General features: G+C 48.2%; 1 protein-coding gene across 1 annotated transcript; it reads left to right on the top strand.

The window, feature by feature from the left end:
- Positions 1–3,995: 3,995 nt before the first annotated feature.
- On the top strand, positions 3,996–18,754 carry THNSL2 (threonine synthase like 2). The gene is made up of 9 exons (XM_069494486.1): positions 3,996–4,074; positions 6,827–7,061; positions 8,330–8,524; positions 8,942–9,094; positions 11,795–12,025; positions 14,777–14,925; positions 15,030–15,155; positions 17,447–17,598; positions 18,013–18,754. Exons 2-9 carry the CDS (start codon positions 6,839–6,841, stop codon positions 18,236–18,238), a joined length of 1,455 nt encoding a protein of 484 aa, XP_069350587.1. The 5' UTR covers positions 3,996–4,074; positions 6,827–6,838; the 3' UTR covers positions 18,239–18,754.
- The last annotated feature ends 552 nt before the right edge of the window (positions 18,755–19,306 follow it).

Here is a 19,306-nt window from a genome sequence, read left to right as displayed (position 1 = left end):
GTTTTCAAGGTTCATCCATGTTGTAGCATGTTTCAGTACTTCATTCCTTTTATGGCTGAATAATATTCCATTGTATGAATACACCACATTTCGTTTATGCATTTATCAGTTTATGGACATTTGTGTTGTTTTCACTTTTTGGCTATTATAAATAGTGCTGCTATAAACCTTCATGCACAATATTTTGTATTAACATGTTTTCAATTCTCCTGGGTATGTACCTAGGAACGGAATTGCTGGGTCACACAGTGATTCTATGTTTAACATTTTGAGGAACTGCCAAACCGTTTTCCAAAGTGGCTGCACCAACTAGACATAATGGCTCATGCCTGTAATCCCAGCACTTTGGGAAGCCGAGTTGGGAGGATTGCTTGACACCAGGGGTTCAAGACCAGCCTGGGCAACATAGAGAGATCCATTTCTACAAAAGAGTTTTAAAAATTAGCTTGGCATGATGGTACAAGCCTGTAGCTACTGGGGAGGATGAGACAAGAGTTGGAGGCTGCAGTGAGCTATGATTGCACCACTGCACTCCAGCCTGGGTGATAGAATGAGACCTTATCTCCAAAAGTAAATAAAAATAAATAAATATGACTGCACCAATTTACATCCCACCAGTAATGTATGAGGGTTCCAATTCCTCCACATCCTTGACAACACTTGTTATCTCTCTTTTTCATTCTAACCATCCTAGCAGGTACGAAGGGGTATCTCATTGTGGTTTTGATTTGCATTTCTCTAATCACTAATGACGTTGAGCATCTTTTTATCTGCTTAGCAGCCATTTTTGTATCTTCTTTAGAGAAATGTCTATTTAAATCCTTTGTCCATTTTAAAATTAGATTGTCTTTTTACTATTGAGTTGTAAGGGCTTTTTGTATATTTTGGATACTAGACTCTTATCAGATATATGATTTGCAACCATTTTCTCCCATGTTTTAGGTTGTCTTTTCACTTTCTTTTTTTTTTTTTTTTTTTTTTTTTGAGACAGAGTCTTACTCTGTTGCCTGGGGTAGAGTGCCGTGGCATCAGCCTACCTCACAGCAACCTCAAACTCCTGCCTCAGCCTTCCGAGTACCTAGGATTACAGGTGTGTGCCACCACACCTGGCTATTTTTTTCTATTTTTTTTTTTTAAAGTAAAGACAGGGTCTTGCTCAGGCTGGCTGTGAACTCCTGAGCTCAAGTGGTCCTCTGGCCTCAGCCTCCCAGAGTGCTAGGATTACAGGTGTGAGCCACCACGCATGGCCTCTTTTCACTTTCTTAATGGAATCCTTTGATGCACAAGTTTTAATTTTGATGAAGTTCAATTTCTCTATTTTCCCTTTTGTCAAATGTGTCATGGTCACAAAGATTTAAACCCATGTTTTTTTCTAACAGTTTTATAGTTTTAGTTCTTATATTCAGGTCTTTGATCCATTTTGAGCTAATTTTTGCATATGGTGTGAGGTAGGGGTCCAAATTCACGCACTGCATGTGGATGTTCAGCTTTCTAAGTATCATTTGTTGAGAGACTATTCTTTCCCCATTAAATGGTCTTCACACCATTGTCAAAAATCAATATGTGTATGAGTTTTATTCCAATGATTCCTTTGTCTATCCTTATGCCAGTACCAGCCCATTTTGATTACTATAGCTTTGTACCAGTTTTAAAATTGGGAAGTATAAGTCCTCCAACTTTGTTCTTCTTTTTCAAGATTATTTTGGCTATTCTGGGTTCCTTGCACTTCCATATGAATTTTAGGATTAGCTCATCCATTTCTGTGAAAAAGGCAGTTGGAATTATGCAAGTCAGTTTTTGCTTGATAATTTGGGACTATTTATTTGGAATCTTGTTACAGAGTGAGGAACTCAAGAAGTGATCTGAGTGTGATTCAGGGTACTTGAGCTTAAATATTACCCCACCTTCTCAAACCATGTACATTTGGTGAAACAATGGATTGTTAATTTAGGAGTTCAAAAATGCTCAGAGAGAACAGGTTTGTCTTAACTTGGAACATCGTTTTCTCTCCTCTCTGCCCTGCTGTCCTTGCCCAGCTTGGACACCAGAAGGCTGAATTTTGGACTTTGCCCTGCTGTCCTTGCCCAGCTTGGACACCAGAAGGCTGAATTTTGGCCTTTGCCCTGCATAAAGGCTGGAGGCAGGCTACTTTTTTCTCCAGCAGTCCAGGTTTTGTGTTTCCTAATCCTCAGCCAGGGCTCTGGTCCCTAACTCCCACATCCCAGTGCATAGTGTCCCTCTGCACAGCCTTGGAGAAGCCTCACTTAAGATAGCTCTGCCTGGGTCACACCAAAGAAATAGCATGCACAGCAAGGACCCTGGGGTGCCTGCTTCGGCTTTCTTTGAAGCTTGATGGCTTCAAAGCCACAGACTGCTAAGCACTCTAACCAATAAGGTCTAAAAGGAAAAACAATAAAAGCGGTTCTTAATCCTATAAAAAGTAAATGTGGATACAGTGCAGAAGTCTCCATGAACTCCACATCCTTTCTGTTCTTGCTTGGCTCTCAGAATTCTGTCTTCCTTATGGGCCATGCAGATGTTTGTTTTCTGTGGCTGCACTGTTCTGAATGTCCCAGGCAGGGACTCCTCACGAATTAAATCTGTTGTTCCTTGAGCCTTTTGCTCCTCTCTTTTCTGAGGAGTCAAACTACAATTCACGGAAGAGCTTCTGGCTGCCCCTCTTGCCCACAGAACCGTGAAGAAGTCCTGCAGGCCTGTGTGAGTCTGGCAGAAGGCCAAGTGGGAGAGCTCTGTGGAAGGGACCTCTGTCCCTGTGATGGTTACACAGACTTCACTCAGTTAGTTATGAGCACTCTAACAAACACTGCTGAATCTTATAGCATTTTTGCCATGGGCTTCAGCTTCCCTGGCCTCTGAGTGATTAAGCACATCTGATGGAGGGGATGTAAACCCTTTGTGGGTCCCTGCTTGGCCTACACCCCTGTCTGGGGATGGCCCCACACACAGCCCTGTGTGAACTCCATGACAAGAGGTCCTAGGCCCCAGCTCCTACAGGGAAGGCCAATCTCATTAGCTAAGGAGCGACCAGCCCTTCTCACCTCTCTCCCCCCCTCCACCTTTCTTTCTTTCTAGGACCTGAGACCCACCCAGACGAGGGTCGGTCAATGGTAGCTGCAGGAACTTGGTAGATATGTCATGTGGGCACCACGTGTGGGCCAAAGTTTGGAGTGGGTAACTTAAGTAAGCAGAGACCACAGGTTTAGGAGGATGTCATAAATAGGAGGAAGAAAGGGCGAAAACAGGCAACCAGAGGGCAGCCTGAGGCCGAGCTGGGATCGCTACCAGGACCAGGCCCAGCCCAGAGGCAGGGCTAAACCTCATCCTGCACCTGTCCAGTCCAGCTCCTCAAACTTTGCCACCTCAGTGGGATGGGACCTAGGAGGATGTATGTGAATCTGGGGGCGTTTGCGCATTCTGGAGGGTCTGTTTTTCAAGTTCTTGCTTTTTCTCTAAAAAACGAATGGGAGGGGGAGCAAGCTTTTACCCTAGAATAGATTCATGATTACTTAAAAGTGTTCCTCAGAAAATATAAGGAATTTTTTAAAGCTGAGTTGATGTCACCTATCGCGTGAGTTCTGAGCTCCTGCCATACTGGCCTCAGTTTGAGAACCAAGGCGTCTGCCCAGCTCTCTCGTGTTGCAGACAGAGAGGCAAGAAGCCCAGAGAAAGGCAGGGCCTTCCTTCCCATCTTGCCCTCCTTTTCCTAATTTGCAAAGTGAAGTTTTGTAGTATTCACAGCCCTGCAGCTAAGATTCACAGCCTGAATGTGAATAAAGCGTTTAGCAAAGTGCCTGAAAAACAGGAGGTAGGAGCAAAGGGGCTTCTTTCTCGTTATCACTCGCCTTCTTCGCTCTCTCCTCCCCGGCTTCCCTCGCCCTTTCTTCCCCCGCCCCGCCTCACTCCCGCGAGATCCGCCCCACTCCGGATAGTTATACCCGCACCAGGAGGGGTCTGACCGGAAGTCCGCAGCTGTTGCCGGTGGCGCACGCAGACTCGGGCTGCAGCGCACGTCCGCAGCCCGGACAGCCCCGCCGCGCCCCGCGTCCGCACCCGGTAACCGCTCGCCGCCCTCCCAAGTGGCCGCGCCCTGCTGGGGGTCGCGGCGGCCGAGCTTCCCGGGCTCTGGGAGCTCCGCGACTCGGCTCAGCCGGGACCCTGGCGTGCCTGCGTGGGCCGCCCCGCCCGTTTCTGGAAGCTCTAGCGCAGGCACTGGACTTGGAGGAACGCGGGTTCCGATCCTTTGCGCCTTCCGCGGGGTTGGGGCGGTCTTGGAGGGCCCGAAACTGAGAAGGCCGCGTTGTGTTTGGCTGCTGGAGTGTAGGAGCTTCAGGCTCCCGGGAGGCCCCTGCGGGTTTAGACCGCCCTCCTCGGCCGCAGGACTGGAGCCCAGTGACCTTAGAGAGCCCAGGGCCGGCCTCCACCCTGAGGGGCACAGTTGGCCGCTGGGGTGAAAGTCTCCTCCCTGCCCCACCGGTCTCAGAAAATCTCTCCCTGAGCCACACCAAGGAGCCCTTCCTCAAATGTCCGCTTCCCCTACTTCCACCCCCACCCTTCGGGCGACATGCCCTCTTTCCCCTTTTATCCTGGTTATTGGTCAGAGACTTCCCACCTGTCTCTACTCTGGAATAGAGTTCAGAGGAGTCACAGGGGAAAATATTATAATATTAAACCCTAGAGGTCACTTAGTCCAGGCCGCCATCCAATGCTTGGAACCCCTCATGCAACTTGTAGTCCAACAAAAGTGCTAGATTTTCTTCCTCCACTTCACCACCTCTTGGAGTAGCTAATTCTACCGCTGGGCCTCTCTATTTTGTTGACCTCACATTGAAGCCCACGAAGTGTGTTTCTCTATAGGTTTGCGCTTTTGGCCTGAGAATGCTGTTCCTGGAGCTCACTGGACAGAGCAGGGACTGCCTGCTCCCGTGAGGAGCATGCGTCTGTGTGCTACTCAGGCCAGCTCCTTACACTGGCATGTGCAGCGCCAGGGACATCCCCTCTCCTTTGTTCCCCGACAGCTTGTGCACATCTTCCTTCCCCAGTGCCCCAGGTGTGATGTGCCCCCCGCCCACATCCAGGGAAGGGTATTCCAGAAACGCTTTCTTTTGCTGTTCCTTACAGTCCTGCATGCCCTTGCCCTCACTCCTGTAGCACTCCTTTTGTCAGCTCAGTTGTGGCATTTTCTTTAGTCTGATCCCATGAAGTGGCCTGGCAAAGCCTTCTTCCTGTTACTCCAGGGTTTTGGGCAGTTGCATTGGCTCTAACTCTTACCACAGAATTGCAGAAATTCCTCTAGATTGAAGGCACTGCCACCCCTGCCCCTGACCCTGGTTCTGTTTTGTGAAATACTGTGCCTGCTTTGCTTACCCCTTGCAGTTGGCTTTTGGAGTTACCTTGATTTCATTTCTTTGACATGGACTCCTATACAGGGTGACCGTATTTCCCAGTTTGTGGGAGGCAGTTCTGGCTTATTCGCATTGTCCCAGCATAACAGTATCCCCTTTCACTTTCAAAAGATTCATAGTTTGGATGATTAAGTTTGTCTTTGTCTCTAAGTTGGATGCACTTGTATTTGTGGGCAGGAAAGTGGCTCGTGGCCCACAGGTGTCATAGCCACAGCCCAGAAAACCAGAATTCCTCCAGGTCAATGCTAGCTCATACCCTACTTGTAGGTGGAGAGCTTTGGGTGGCTTTGCCCCTAGAGGGCAGGAGTTCTCCTGCCCTGGCACAGAAGAGTCCAAGCTGGTACTGAGAGCTCTGTCTAGTCAAATTCATCCCCAGGGTTACTGTGGGACTTTGAAACTGGATCTCCTACATTCACCACCATGATCCAGGGAAAGGTGTTCAGACATCAATCACAGCAATTTGACAAGACACCTGGTTCCTAGGAACCCAACCAATGTGAGAATGTGACCAAGGTTAGTCCTGGGGTAACCTAGGACTCCCTGCCCACCCAAAGAACCAGAGAGCTCTGAGTCTATGCAGGACCAGTTAGCTATGGATAGAGAGTTTTAAGGACTGCCCTCAGCACTTCTAACTACCATTCTAGGGTTAGGCTGAGAGGTAAGGCATTGGTTATTGACTAAGATAATCAGTCATTCCTAGTTCACCCGGGATTGAGGGCTTTCCTGGGACTTGGAACTTTCAGTTTAGAACCAGGAAAGTTCCAGGCAAACTGGGACGAATTAGTCACTCTATTCTGAACCCTGGCTGCACATTAGACTCACTTGAGGAGCCTCTCCTTTAGAGACTAACTTAATTGATCCAGATAGGGTCAGTAGGTATAATTTTTTAAAGCTCCCCGATTGATTCCAATAAACTACCAGAGTTGAGAACTACTAGGTTGTAGGCAATGTCCCTAAATAACCATTGTAGTCAGTTATTTTTTGAGCAGAAGCGATCCCAGACATCTCTCAAAGGGGTGTATGGCCAGGTATGTCAGTCTTCTCCTTATCGAGAGGGATGTCACGATGGCAGTTGCCCATTATTGCTATTGTCTTTCCCCACCCCAAGACCTCATTTCTCACCAGTGAAGCCCAAGTTTCTCTTTTCCCAGCATGCTCCAACACCTTCTCCCACAGGATAGTAGGCCAGTGGAATTGTCTCATTTGAATTAGAGGGGTCACGATTTACACAGTCCCAGATGAAGCTGGCGTGAGACTTGAGACAAAGCTCCTGTCTCTGGGTCTAGGACATGTCTGGAGTGGTGGTCCAGCGGCCAGCTGAGAAGGCTGTGCGGGTTTTAGCTTCACCCCATAGGACGTGGAAACTTGGAGACCAGGTGTCCTTGGAACTGTTCCCTCTGCAGGCTTCCAGCATCATGTGGTATGTCAGCACCCGGGGGATGGCCCCACGGGTCAACTTTGAGGGGGCCCTCTTCTCTGGTTATGCATCGGATGGGGGCCTCTTCATGCCTGAGGAGCTCCCACAGTTGGACAAAGAGACCCTGTGTCAGTGGAGCACACTCTCCTATCCTGGCTTGGTGAAGGAGCTGTGCACCCTCTTCATTGGGCCTGAGCTCATTCCAAGAGATGACTTAAATGGTGAGTGCTCCAACTCCTGCTTCCACTCCCCCAGCCTCTGCCAGTTCAGCCCTCACAGGGTTATAAACCCGTCACCCAACCCCCAGGAAGTCTCTGGGCACATTTCCAAACTTTGGTTTTTTCCCCTTGACTCTAGAATCCCAGAATTGGAAGCATCCTGAAAGAGTTCATCTATTCCAGCTCCCACTTCCAGAGAGACGAATACTGAAATGATCTCTAGAAAATTTTTTCCTTTATTTTTTTTTAACAAAACCTTTACAAGCCTAGAGATTTCACAATCATTCTTGATTGGCTTGAATGTTGGGGTATTTCCTTCTTGCGTATAAAGCACCCAAATCCCCAGGTTGCTATTTTATTTTCTTGAATGGTAATTCCAGGAGGGAGTTTGAGAGTATCCTGGAGCAGCTTGTCTTAAACTATAATGTGCCTAGATGGATTCCCCTGGCGATCTTGTTAAAATGCAGGTTCTGATTCAGCAGGTCTGGTGTGGGCCTGAGAATTCTGCACTTCTGTCAGGTGTCCAGATAGTACTGGTGCTGCTGGTCCATGGACCACCCTTTGAGTGGCAGAAATAAAACCCATAACGTAATGGTGGGTTTTTTTGGGTTGGGGAGGAGAAGATCTCTCAACATGTAGTCCAGTGGCCAGCAGTGATGGCATTGCTTGGGTACTTGTTAGAAATCTCAGGTTCCCTCAGACCTGCTGAACCTAACTCTGCATTTTAACAAGATCCCAGATGCTTGGTTTGCCAATGAAAGTTTGAGACGCTCTATTCTAGACTGCCCGGCTTTAGGTAGGATTGTATATCAACCATTGAAAGTTTTGTCATCACAGGTGTGAGATTTAGTAATGCAACAACAAAACCCAAAAAGCTTCCTATCTTTAGGAAGGAAAATTAGAAGAGATGAGACGTTGATTTGTTATAAAACTATTTAATTGACCCTCTCTTGGAATACATGCTCACGAGAAATTCAAACAGTGAAGAAGTGTATAAAGTGAAAAATAAAGTCTTCTGGTACCAATTCTGATGTTTGAGGAAATCACTATGAGGAATCTGTGAAGTTTGGTGCTTGTCTTTCTAGACTTCTTTCTAGGTTTAGACAATTATATTCATGAATGGTATCATTTAAGATTAAAATTTCTGGTCTTTTTACCTTGTAGCAAGAGCCGGGAAAGTTTAAATTCCAAAGTGTTGAAGAGACTGAGAGAGAACTTGAGGGAAGAGATTGTGCCCTTCATCTACTGTCCAATCCCCCCCACCCTCACAGATCTGATCGACCGAGCCTTCAGCAGATTCCGCCACAAAGAAGTGGTCCATCTGTCTAGGTTGAGGAATGGGCTGAACGTATTGGAGCTGTGGCATGGAGTCACGTATGCATTCAAGGACCTGTCCCTGTGCTGTACGGCACAGTTTCTGCAGTACTTCCTGGGGAAGAGGGAGAAGCACGTCACCGTGGTTGTAGGTGGGTGTCTTGGGCCTGCGCAAGGAGCCTGGTAGTGGCCCAAGTATAGGGTGTCCACCTATTGGACACCCTCCATTGAGCTGCTCGGGGACTGTGCTATTGGCTCTTCTGGAGCAGGGTCCCTAACCTTTTCACCTTTTCTTGTGCCATGGACCCCTTCTCAGTCTGATGCATCTTTCTCAGAATAATATTTTTAAATGCACAAAATACTTAAGTTTATGTGGTACCAAGTTCATCAACATTCTGAATTTTATCTATAGATCCATGGACCCCAGGTTAAGTACTAGGTGCCTATCCTGAAGGTATTTGAAATAGATGTTGCCGCATTTGGCAACAAGGCTTTAGGGCCATTTTTGTTCCCTTTTCCATCCCCTTTGTTCCGAAGGGGAGGGTTGGTTCTCTTTTCTTCCTATCCAGGAACGTCTGGGGACACAGGGAGTGCTGCCATTGAGAGTGTTCAAGGGGCAAAGAACGTGGACATCATCGTTCTGCTGCCCAAAGGTCACTGCTCAAAGATTCAGGAGCTCCAGATGACAACAGTGCTGAAGGAGAACGTCCATGTGTTTGAAGGTGGGTGCTGAGGCAGAGGCCATAGGGACAATGTGGCCCTGTCTTAACTGGGTTTGTTTTGGGAGATAGGCTGGGACAAAACTGCTCAATTAACTAGCTAACCTTCCTTCACCATTAATAGTTTGAGGTTGGTATATACTCCTTGGCTTAGCTCTGGGCAGGCTTCTGGCTACACAGTCTCATAAATTATTGGAAGCAACAGGTGCATAAACCAATATAAACAGTACCACATAGGAAGTACAGGTTTAAAACCATACCCCAAAGAATGCCACCTCCATGCAGGTTCAACTTGCTGGCATCATGTATGTAGGCAGCCATGCAGAGCCATTACCAAAGCCAAGTGACTTGGGTTTTGTTCCAGGGCACTGAAGTTTAGAGGACACCAACATGTTAAATAATTATTTTGACAGTTCACACATTCCCTTAGGAATAGCTAAGCCATGCACTCGGTTAGCAGGTCTAAGTATTTAAAATAGGAGGCTACTCGGTGGTACCCATCACTGGTTATACCCCTTGCTGAGCCACATCATGAGAGTCATTGCATTTTTTGTTTGGAGAAAGGCAGAAACCATCTCCTTGAACGTCAGGACATCTATTCCAAATGGATATGGGGGTAGAGAGTGGAGAGAGACCGGGTGAGTACGGGTGGAGCTGTACATTTTTATTTCCACTTCTCACACCCCACTAGACCCCAGGTAGCTGCAAGGTAGGGCTTGGTTGTGGTTTGTACACTGTGGCCTTGGGCAGGCTGTCCAGGTGGCCTGGCTTGGTTGGTCACTCACCTGGGAGGACAGCAAACAACAATAACAAAAAAAAACCTTACCCATGGGAGTAGCATAAATATCCTTTGTTGATTTATTTAAGGGCAAGCAAAAAGTCCCCTCCCCTCTATTCTTTAGCAAGTGCTTACACATTCCAGGGAAAAGTCCATGGTTTAGCTATTCTGGTTATTGACAAAACCTTACACATTAGTCTTGGTAATTGTCTACATTGGGCTGCATTTTGCAGCAGTTATTTATTGCAAGACAGTAATGCACAAGATTCAGGCTTAATTGCTAGTTACGGATCTAGGTGTGTCAATGCAGAGAATAGTGTTTTGTACCATTGTCCTGCCCCCTTCTCCCTTGCCTTGTTCACAGACCTAAGGGTGTGAATGGAAGCTCCATTCCTGACCTGTGGGTTGGAGGATGGTGCCCTTTTATAAAATAGTGGCAGAAATGTGGGTGACGATGAGTGCAGTATGTCATAAATGTGGTATTTCTGGAGCTGAAGGGGTATTTCTGTTCTGTACATGTTTTGAGCTTCAAGAAAATAAGGCAGCAAAACTTTAAAGTACGCAGTGTTGTTTATAAACAGCACTGTTCAAATTCTTCCTTTCCTTTCGGGAGCCTTCTGGTTTGATTTCAGTGAGGATGTGTGTTAGTTCAGGAGCTAACAGCAAATGTGTGTTTTCCCTTAGACTGGTGAGCCCAAGGAGCAGGATGGACCACCTGGATTATTGTGTGTGGAAACTGATTGGGTTTATAAAGTCATTAATTTCCACATGCATTGGATACTTTGTTCTTCTTAAGCACAGAATAATCTGCAAGTGCTAGGTACTTAGTGATTATTGATTATATTATTTGGGAGCTTTTGGCTAAAAGTAACAGAAAATCCAACTCAGACCAGCTTAAACAAGAATATTTTCCAGCTTCTGTAACTGTAAGTCTGCAAATGGGGTGGGCTCCCAGCCAACCCTAACCCTGTGGGAATGTCAGGCATTGATTGGCGTGGTCCTGGCAAAGTAACAGTATCACCACGACTAGCTCAGGCCATTTAGGGTTCACATGTGGTTCTAGACTCAGTCCTCCAGCCTTGTTGCTGCTGCACAGTGGTGAAGGGCAGAATGGTTTACAACCTTAGTGCCTGCTCTGGTATTTTCACTGGTACTGTGCTACTTGCCTCTGTAAATTTCACCCTTCTCCCCTCCAAGTATGGATCCAGTGGAGAAATAGATTGTGCTATCAGATAAGAGACCAATATTGGCTTGATTGCTGGTTGAGCCAGAACAGGGACCATAACTTGGAACAGTAGACAATTCACTTATAAAGTTACCCAATAATTCACCCATAAATTAAGCTGACGTACACACCCAGGTTCAGGGAGGAGAAGTTCTGCCCATGCAAGCTTACCTGCCACGTAGGAGCAGAGAGCAGATCACCCACCCATGTGATCTAAATGAGGGCAGAGGGCAGACCACAGGGGAACCGTGACTACTTCCACCCTGACCCCTGATAGAGGACTGTGGAGTGAAGGCTCAGCCTCTCCCCATCTCACAGCCAGGTACACAGTTCTTCCTGCTCTGCAGAAGAGTGGGGGAAGTGGGCGTGGAATACAACAAGGAATTCTTTCCCTAATATCCCAGAAGGTTGAAATTTGATGTTTTATATAATGGTAGAAACATTGGAACTGGTTCTGGCTACATTTTCTGTTCTCTCCAAGCCAGGGCAGAACACAGGAATCTGAGACATGGTTTCTGTCCTTGAGGAGCTTAATGTAGAGTGTAGAAAGCCAGGCCAAGTCACGTGACAGTAATGAAAGCAAGGCTGTGTGAAAGTCCCAGGATGGGCTCAGCCTGGGAAGGCCTTGTTGCAGACAGGTGCTGATTGCCCGGGGACCCTTGTGCTCCTGACAGCTGCCCTCTCCTCTCTCCTCTGGCAGTGGAGGGAAACAGCGACGAGCTCGATGAGCCCATCAAGGCCGTGTTTGCTGATGTGCCTTTTGTCAAGAAACACCATCTGATGAGCCTGAATTCAATCAACTGGTCCCGGGTCCTTGTGCAAATGGCCCATCACTTCTTTGCTTACTTCCGGTGTGCGCCCTCCTTGGACACACACCCCCTGCCCCCTGTGGAGGTGGTTGTGCCAACGGGGGCTGCCGGTAACCTTGCAGGTAAGGAGACCCTGGGGTGCAAATCGGCTTTGCTTAAAAATGCCTGTGGCCCCAGTCCTTCCAGCTGCCCTCTGGCCGCAAGTGTGAGGAGAAAGAAGGTGGAGCCGTAGTTCTGGAGGTGACGGGAAACCACACAGACGATGCTCCCAGCAGACTTCCCTCCTAACGTCCTGTGGGGACCTCCTGGGCTCTTGCTGCTCGGGGGAGTGATGGGTTAACCCTGACGTGTTCCAGCATCCTGAACTGATGCACTTGCTGGCTCAGCAGAGTGTGGAGGGGTGAAGTCAGGGGTCAGTCGCTGTGCCCAGCTGGCAGTGCCCTTGATCAGAAATACGGACTTCACTCCCAGCCTCTGCCAGCTGTGCTGTGAGGGCAAGTAGCTCGACTGGCATGTGTGTTCCCGCTCCGGGACACACCTCCCAGACACCATGTGAGGTGGAAAGAGTTCCGGACTTAGGGTGCTGGCCCCAGTTCTGCACTTTACTAGCTGAATGGCTGGGGGACAGTCCTTTAGACTCAATTCCTCGGCTATAAAAAGGAGATTGGATCACTTATCATATCTCTCAGGACTGCTGTGGGGAGCAAGTAAGATTCTTGTATGCGTGTGAACTTTGTAAGGGTAAAGTGCTCTACAGCTGTGTGGCGTTCAAATAGTTTTCTCTAATAATTAACATTTACAAGCACTTAGCTATGCAGCTGGCACTGTTCTAAGTGCTTTTTACATAGTAACTCACTTAGTCCTCACTTGCACCTGTGAGGAGGACAAAACTATCATTTCCATTTTATTATGAGGAAACGGAGGCACAGAGAAGGTAGCCAGCATGCCCTGGTGACACAGCTGGGCGGTGGCAGAGCCAGGACTACAACTCAGGCAGTCTGGCTGCGGAGCCTGCTCCTCACCCCTCGCTAGGCTAGTGGGCATCACCGTTGCTCATAGTCCGCCAACGGCATTGTTCTGATGGGCGCCGAGGACGGTCTAGGTGAGACCACGGAAGCATCTCTGTGGTTAGGAAACTTCCTGACTTCTGCCACCAACCAGGGTGTGGAAGGAGCAGCAGTGGGCTGGCTGTTAGGCAAGGATGGATCAGCTTCTTCACGCCCATGGCCCCATGCTCCCATCCTCCAGTTAGCGATGCAGCCTGGGGTCATGCTGCCTGTGGCCCTCTGTGGCCCAGAGGTAGGCTGGCCCCAAACAAACATGCAGCTGGCATTTGCCAAGGGTGTTCCTGCCTATCCCTGCTCTGTCAGGAACCACCTGTTTGACTTTCAGCCCCTAGAACCTCCCGTGCCTCCATTTGTTCTGTGTCATACAAGGATATCATTACGTTTTCATGAGGATCGAGTAATATGAATGAGAAAGTGATTTGAAAATTAAGAGAGAGATTGGGTGGTGTGGTTATCCCTAAGTCCACTTAATGACTCACCACTCATGAAAGTACCGTATATAAAGCCTTCTGAAACTACAAGACCTTTCGGGGCTCCACATCTCTCAGGGGGAGGAATTCCTCGTTTGTTCCATGGAAACAAGAACTGCTGTTAGGGTGGACCGAGGGTGCTGCTCTGCCCTCCCTCGGTGCCTCTGCAGGAAACAGTCTGAAGCCGCTGGTTCTGGGGGGCTGGGTTAGGGTAAGAGCATGTACTCCAGACTTAGATGTCTTTTGAATACTGACTCTGCCATGCTAAGCAGAGTCACACATTTAAAGTGCAAAATTCAATGGTTTTTAGTATATTCACAGACTTGTGCAACCATCACCACAATCAATTTTAGAACATTTACATCACCCTAAAAAGAGACTGTACCCATCAGCAGTTACTTCTCATTTCCCTTCAGAATATTCCACCCACCAGTCCTGGGCAACCAGGAGACAAAAACAGTTTGTCTCTATAGGTTTTCCTATTCTAGACATTCTGTATAAATAGAATCATACAATATGTGATCTTTTGTGTCTGGCTTCTTTCACTTTGCATAATGTTTTTTCAAGTTTCATCCATGTTGTAGCGTGTATCAATCCTTATTTCATTGTATGGACATACCACATTTTATTTATCAGTTTATCAGTTGATGGACATTTGGATTGTTTCAGCTTTTTGGCTATTTTGTGTAATGCTGCTATGAACATTTGTGTATATGTTTTTGTGTAGACACATGTTTTTATTTCTTTTGGTGTATAACCAGGAGTGGAATTGCAGGGTCGTATAGTAATCCTGTGTTTACCATTTTTGAGGAACTACTGGACTATTTTTCAAAGTGGCTGCACCATTTTATGTTACCACCAGCAATGTGGGAATTTTCCAATTTCTTTACCTCCTCACCAGCGCTTTTTATTGTCTTTGTGATCTAGCCATCCTGGTGTGTGTGAAATGGTATCTCATTGTGGTTTTGGTTTGTGTTTCCCTCATGACTAATGATGTTGAGTGTCTTTTCATGTGCTCATTGGCCATTTGTATGTCTTCTTTGAAGGAATGTGTATTTAGATCCTTTGCCCATTTTTTAATTGGCTTATTTGTATTTTTAGTGTTGAATTGTAAGTGTTCTTTATGTATTCTGGATACAAGTCCCTTATCAGATACATGATTTGCAAATATTTTTCTCATTCTGTGAGTTGCCTTTTTACTTTCTTGATGGTGTGCTTTTTGAAGCACAAAAGCTTCAAAAGCACAGAAGTTTCTTATTTTATGAAGCCCAATTTACTTTTTTCTTTTTGTTTTTGTTTCTAAAACAAACATATTCTCCTCTTCTTTTGTCGTAAGCTGGGTGCATTGCTCAGAAAATGGGCCTGCCCATCCGCCTGGTGGTGGCAGTGAACCGCAATGATATCATCCATAGGACTGTCCAGCAGGGAGACTTCTCTCTGTCTGAGGCTGTCAAACCAACCTTGGCATCAGCTATGGACATTCAGGTGGGCCTGTAGGGAGGTGTGCAGATCTGGCCCAGGTGTTGGTTGGGTGGGTTGGACAATGGCTGAGACCAACATGGCCCTCGAAATTCTGCCTTTCTGCCCAGGTGCCCTACAACATGGAGAGGATCTTCTGGCTTCTCTCCGGCTCTGACAGCCAGGTGACGAGAGTCCTCATGGAGCAGTTTGAAAGGACCCAAAGTCTGAAACTGCCCAAGGAACTGCATAGCAAGGTTGGTTACTACCCATACACCACAGAGAAAGGGAAGGGAGCAGCCACACAGCTGACTTGGAGTTTGGAAGTCTGGCCAAGGGAAGGGGACACCTGTTTCTTGAGCACCTGCTATGAGCCAGGCACTTTTACAGTCACTTTACATGGAATAATTTATTGGATGAGGAGAGGCAATAGAGAGCATGTTTTAGAGTCAGACGGGCTCAGTCCCAAGCCAGCTGTGCAATATTGGGCCAGTTTCTTAAACTTTGTGCCTTAGTTTTCTCATCTGTAAAATGGGGATAATAAGAATCCCTACTTCATAGAATTCTTGTGGGAGTTAAGTCAAATAATATATGCAAGGCACTTTGCATACCACCTGCTAATATAGGGCTTGGTACATTATTATTGTTTTTATTTATTGTTGTTTATTTCTAATAAGAGTGAAAACTGGAAGCCATTTTTGCTCATCCATTATGACCAGAGACTATTGTTCCTGTTGAGCTTTTTCTTCTTTCTTTCCTTCCTTCCTTCCTTCCTTCCCTCCTTCCCTCCTTCCCTCCCTCCCTTTCTCCCTTCGTTCCTTCCTGCCTGCCTGCCTTTGGAGCAATTGTATTTCCTTGGACTGGTAGGAGTCTAGTTGGGAAGGATTGCTTTTCTTTTAATACAGCCTGGTGATCATTACTTATTTTATGTAAAAAAAAAAAATCGGATTTTTGAAGCTGCCTTTAATTTTTCTACCACATTCCTACTGAGTAGCCATCCAGACTGTGCATACCTCCATTGACGAGGCCCTCACTACCTCACACCAGCTTAACCATTACAAAGGTCTTTATGTTGAGCTAGAATGTGCTCCTTCTAGCTTGCAGAGTCTGATTCCACTGCCAAGTTTTTCCCATATTTGAAGAGAATCTGCATTGACTGACTTAGTCTTTTCAGTGCCTTTAGTTGTCCATCCCATGACATAGTTTTGCATGGTCAATGTCCACCTTAAAGAGTTGTTCTCAAAACTGTATAGAGTTCTCTAGGCTGACCTGTACCCATGCAAACTGGAGTGAAATTCCTGTCTTCTGGATTCTATGCTGCTTTTAATACAACCAAAGATCAGTTTATTTGGTTAGTGGTTTGTTTTGCCATTAACATTCCTTCTCTTCATATAAATGAGGCGCTCCAAGAAGACGGACAGTACATCCCTGACTCCTTCATTCTCTCCCTGGCTGTACACGTAGGAGACCCTTTACTTGCTGAAATGGCATTCATTCGTTCATTCATTCAGATTATATATCTTCCATGAGCCAGGAACTGGCCAGGCACTGTGGGTACAGAGACAAACTAAATACTTTCATTGTCAGCTGTGAACCCTACTGGGGCAGGTAGCTGTATGAACAATTTATAACACCGTGTGGGCCGGGAGCGGTGGCTCACGCCTGTAATCCTAGCACTCTGGGAGGCCGAGGTGGGCGGATCGTTTGAGCTCAGGAGTTCGAGACCAGCCTGAGCAAGAGTGAGACCCCGTCTCTACTAAAAATAGAAAGAAATTATCCGGCCAACTAAAATATATATAGAAAAAATTAGTCGGGCATGGTGGCGCATGCCTGTAGTCCCAGCTACTCGGGAGGCTGAGGCAGTAGGATCGCTTAAGCCCAGGAGTTTGAGGTTGCTGTGAGCTAGGCTGACGCCACGGCACTCACTCTAGCCCAGGCAACAAAGCGAGACTCTGTCTCAAAAAAAAAAAAAAACAAAAAACAAAAAAACCGTGTGGTCTCTTGCCGTCGGGTACCTGCAGGGTGTTAGGTGTATTATAAGCATGCAGTACATTTTCAGAGAATAATCAGATAAACCAACCACACCGAGGGAGCACGGAGAAGGGAGTCGTCCTCTGTCTGAAGGAAGTAGGGAAGCTTCCTGGGGGGGGGGGTGCTGCATGAGCTGGGTCTGGGCTGAGGGAAGTTCTCACGCCCACAGGAACGGTCATGAAGCAACAGAGCACTAGAAATGTGTGAGTGCCCTTCGCCTTCTGGGTTGTATCAGCTTGTTGAACAAGACCATATACTAAGTTGCTGATTCATGAGCCAAATCCCAACTAAATTTATTGACCTCAAACTCAAACTTACCCTTCCTCCAAGTTGAATGAATGGGGTCAAAACTGGGAAACCAGATTTGCCTGTGAGCTGAATCTCAGCCGTTCGATCTGAGCATTTCACTGGAGTCCCTGGCGTCCGCCTGGCCGTGTGGGGTAGAGTGGGGTTTCAGTCTTCTTTCCCTGCCTCGCCCCAACCTGATTCCCACCCTTCTGCCCCCGGGGCCCTTCAGCTTTCAGAGGCAGTGACATCTGAGTCAGTGTCGGACGAGGCCATCACCCAAACCATGGGCCGCTGCTGGGCCGAGAACCAGTACCTGCTGTGCCCTCACTCGGCCGTGGCCGCGAGCTGCCATTACCAGCAAGTGGACAGGCAGCAGCCCAGGTACAGGCTGTGGGGGACCCTTTGACTTTCGGGGCCCTCATCTTCTCCAAGGGGGGAGACAGGAATGTGAACAAATGGTTTTAATGGGCTGTGATGGGTGGTGTGTGGCACTATGCCCATGAGCTGTGGGCGCAGAAGAGGAAGCATGACAGATACCCAAGGGACAGCCAGTGGCAGAGGTGGCCTCCAACCTGGAGGAGCAGTTTGCCAGGCAGCATTATCGTAGAGATAGGTTCAAGGTGCCAGTTGTCTGTCCTGTGTCTCTCCTCTGTGCCCCCCTGTCCCCGCCCTGTCCTCCTCTGTGCCCCGCCCTGCCCCTCCCCTTCCCCTGTTCCTGCCCCCCTCCCCCTTCCCCATCCTTCTGTCCATTCCCTCACGGCCCTCCTGCTCCCACCTGCCCCTCATCCCCTGCAGTGCTGCCCGGTGCTGCCTGGCCCCAGCCTCTGCGGCCAAGTTCCCGGAAGCTGTCCTGGCTGCTGGGCTGTCCCCTGAGACTCCTGCGGAGATCCTAGCCCTGGAGCACAAGGAGACCCGCTGTACCCCTATGAGGAGAGGCGACGACTGGACGCTGATGCTTCGGGACAAGATTGAGGACCTGAGCCGGCGGTGGACGGGTCATGGCCTGAACTCCACAGAATAGCCAGGCTCTGTTTGACTTCCCTTAGGCTTCAGACCCCAGGGAGGTACAGCCTCCGAGCTGCCTTGTGAACCTTCTCTCCTTAAGAGTTGTTGTAGGAGGTTCTCGGGAGGCTGCTCAGTGGGTCTGGAGCCAGCTGGTTTTGCCCCGTCCCACGGCTGCTCTGTGCTCCAACCTGGCGGTGCTGTGCCTGGTCACCAGGAAGGCAGGGGGAGGGGTTGTGGATCATTGCTGGAAGTGCCCCCACCCCCTGCTGGACCATGCTGTATGTGGAAGTTTCAGGGCCTGCAAATGAAGAGCCCCGGGCACAGGATCAACCACAGCTCCAGGGCTTAGGATTCCAGCCCTGTGAAGGTGAGGGCCGCTCACCACCTTAACGCAAGCCTGCAGCTCACAGTCTCTGAGCCTTAGTGGATCTGGCCCCCAAACCAGATCCAGAGGCCTTGGTCCACCTTATCAGAGGCTTCCACCCTGTTAAAGTGTTGGGAACCCCTGGAATAAAGTGTTTGTCCAGTGTGATAGAGCCGCTGCACGTCCTATGGGCAGATCCCGTCCCAGCCCTGGTGGCTGCTGAGTGATAATGCTGTGGTGTGTGCCGTGTCCACCTGCTGCACCAGGTTGGCCAAGACTTAAGAGGCCGGCAGAGCAGGCAGGGGCAGGTGGCCCTGGTGGCGGTGGTGTCGGTAGGGGTGGGATCACCAAATCAAGGCCCTATGGGAAAGCGTAGGCACCAACATACAAACTGAGCTGAGTTGCCCTGTTGCTTGTATATCGACTACACTGGCAAACCTGGTTATTTATATTTCTGGGTTCAAGTCTTATGTGCAGTGAGGAGAGTTTTAGGCAAACACAGACACATGAATGTCAACACAAGCCTCATGCTGTAGACCCTGGGAGTCCCTCTAGAAGGCAGGGGAGGCAGGCATGGGGAGGCGCTGTGGCAGCCACCACACTAAGGGCTGCTGTGAAATGACCAAGTGGGCATCTGGCTTCCAGAGCTCCCTTCCCCTGCCCCGAGGTCTAAAGATGCTGGTCACCTAGGGCTCATCTCTGCCTGGCAGTCCCCATCAG

Source organism: Eulemur rufifrons, chromosome 19 (genome assembly GCF_041146395.1).
Source record: "Eulemur rufifrons isolate Redbay chromosome 19, OSU_ERuf_1, whole genome shotgun sequence".
NCBI lineage: Eukaryota > Metazoa > Chordata > Mammalia > Primates > Lemuridae > Eulemur > Eulemur rufifrons.
Note: the sequence above shows the minus strand (reverse complement) of the source record. Positions and strands in the feature narration are given on the sequence as shown.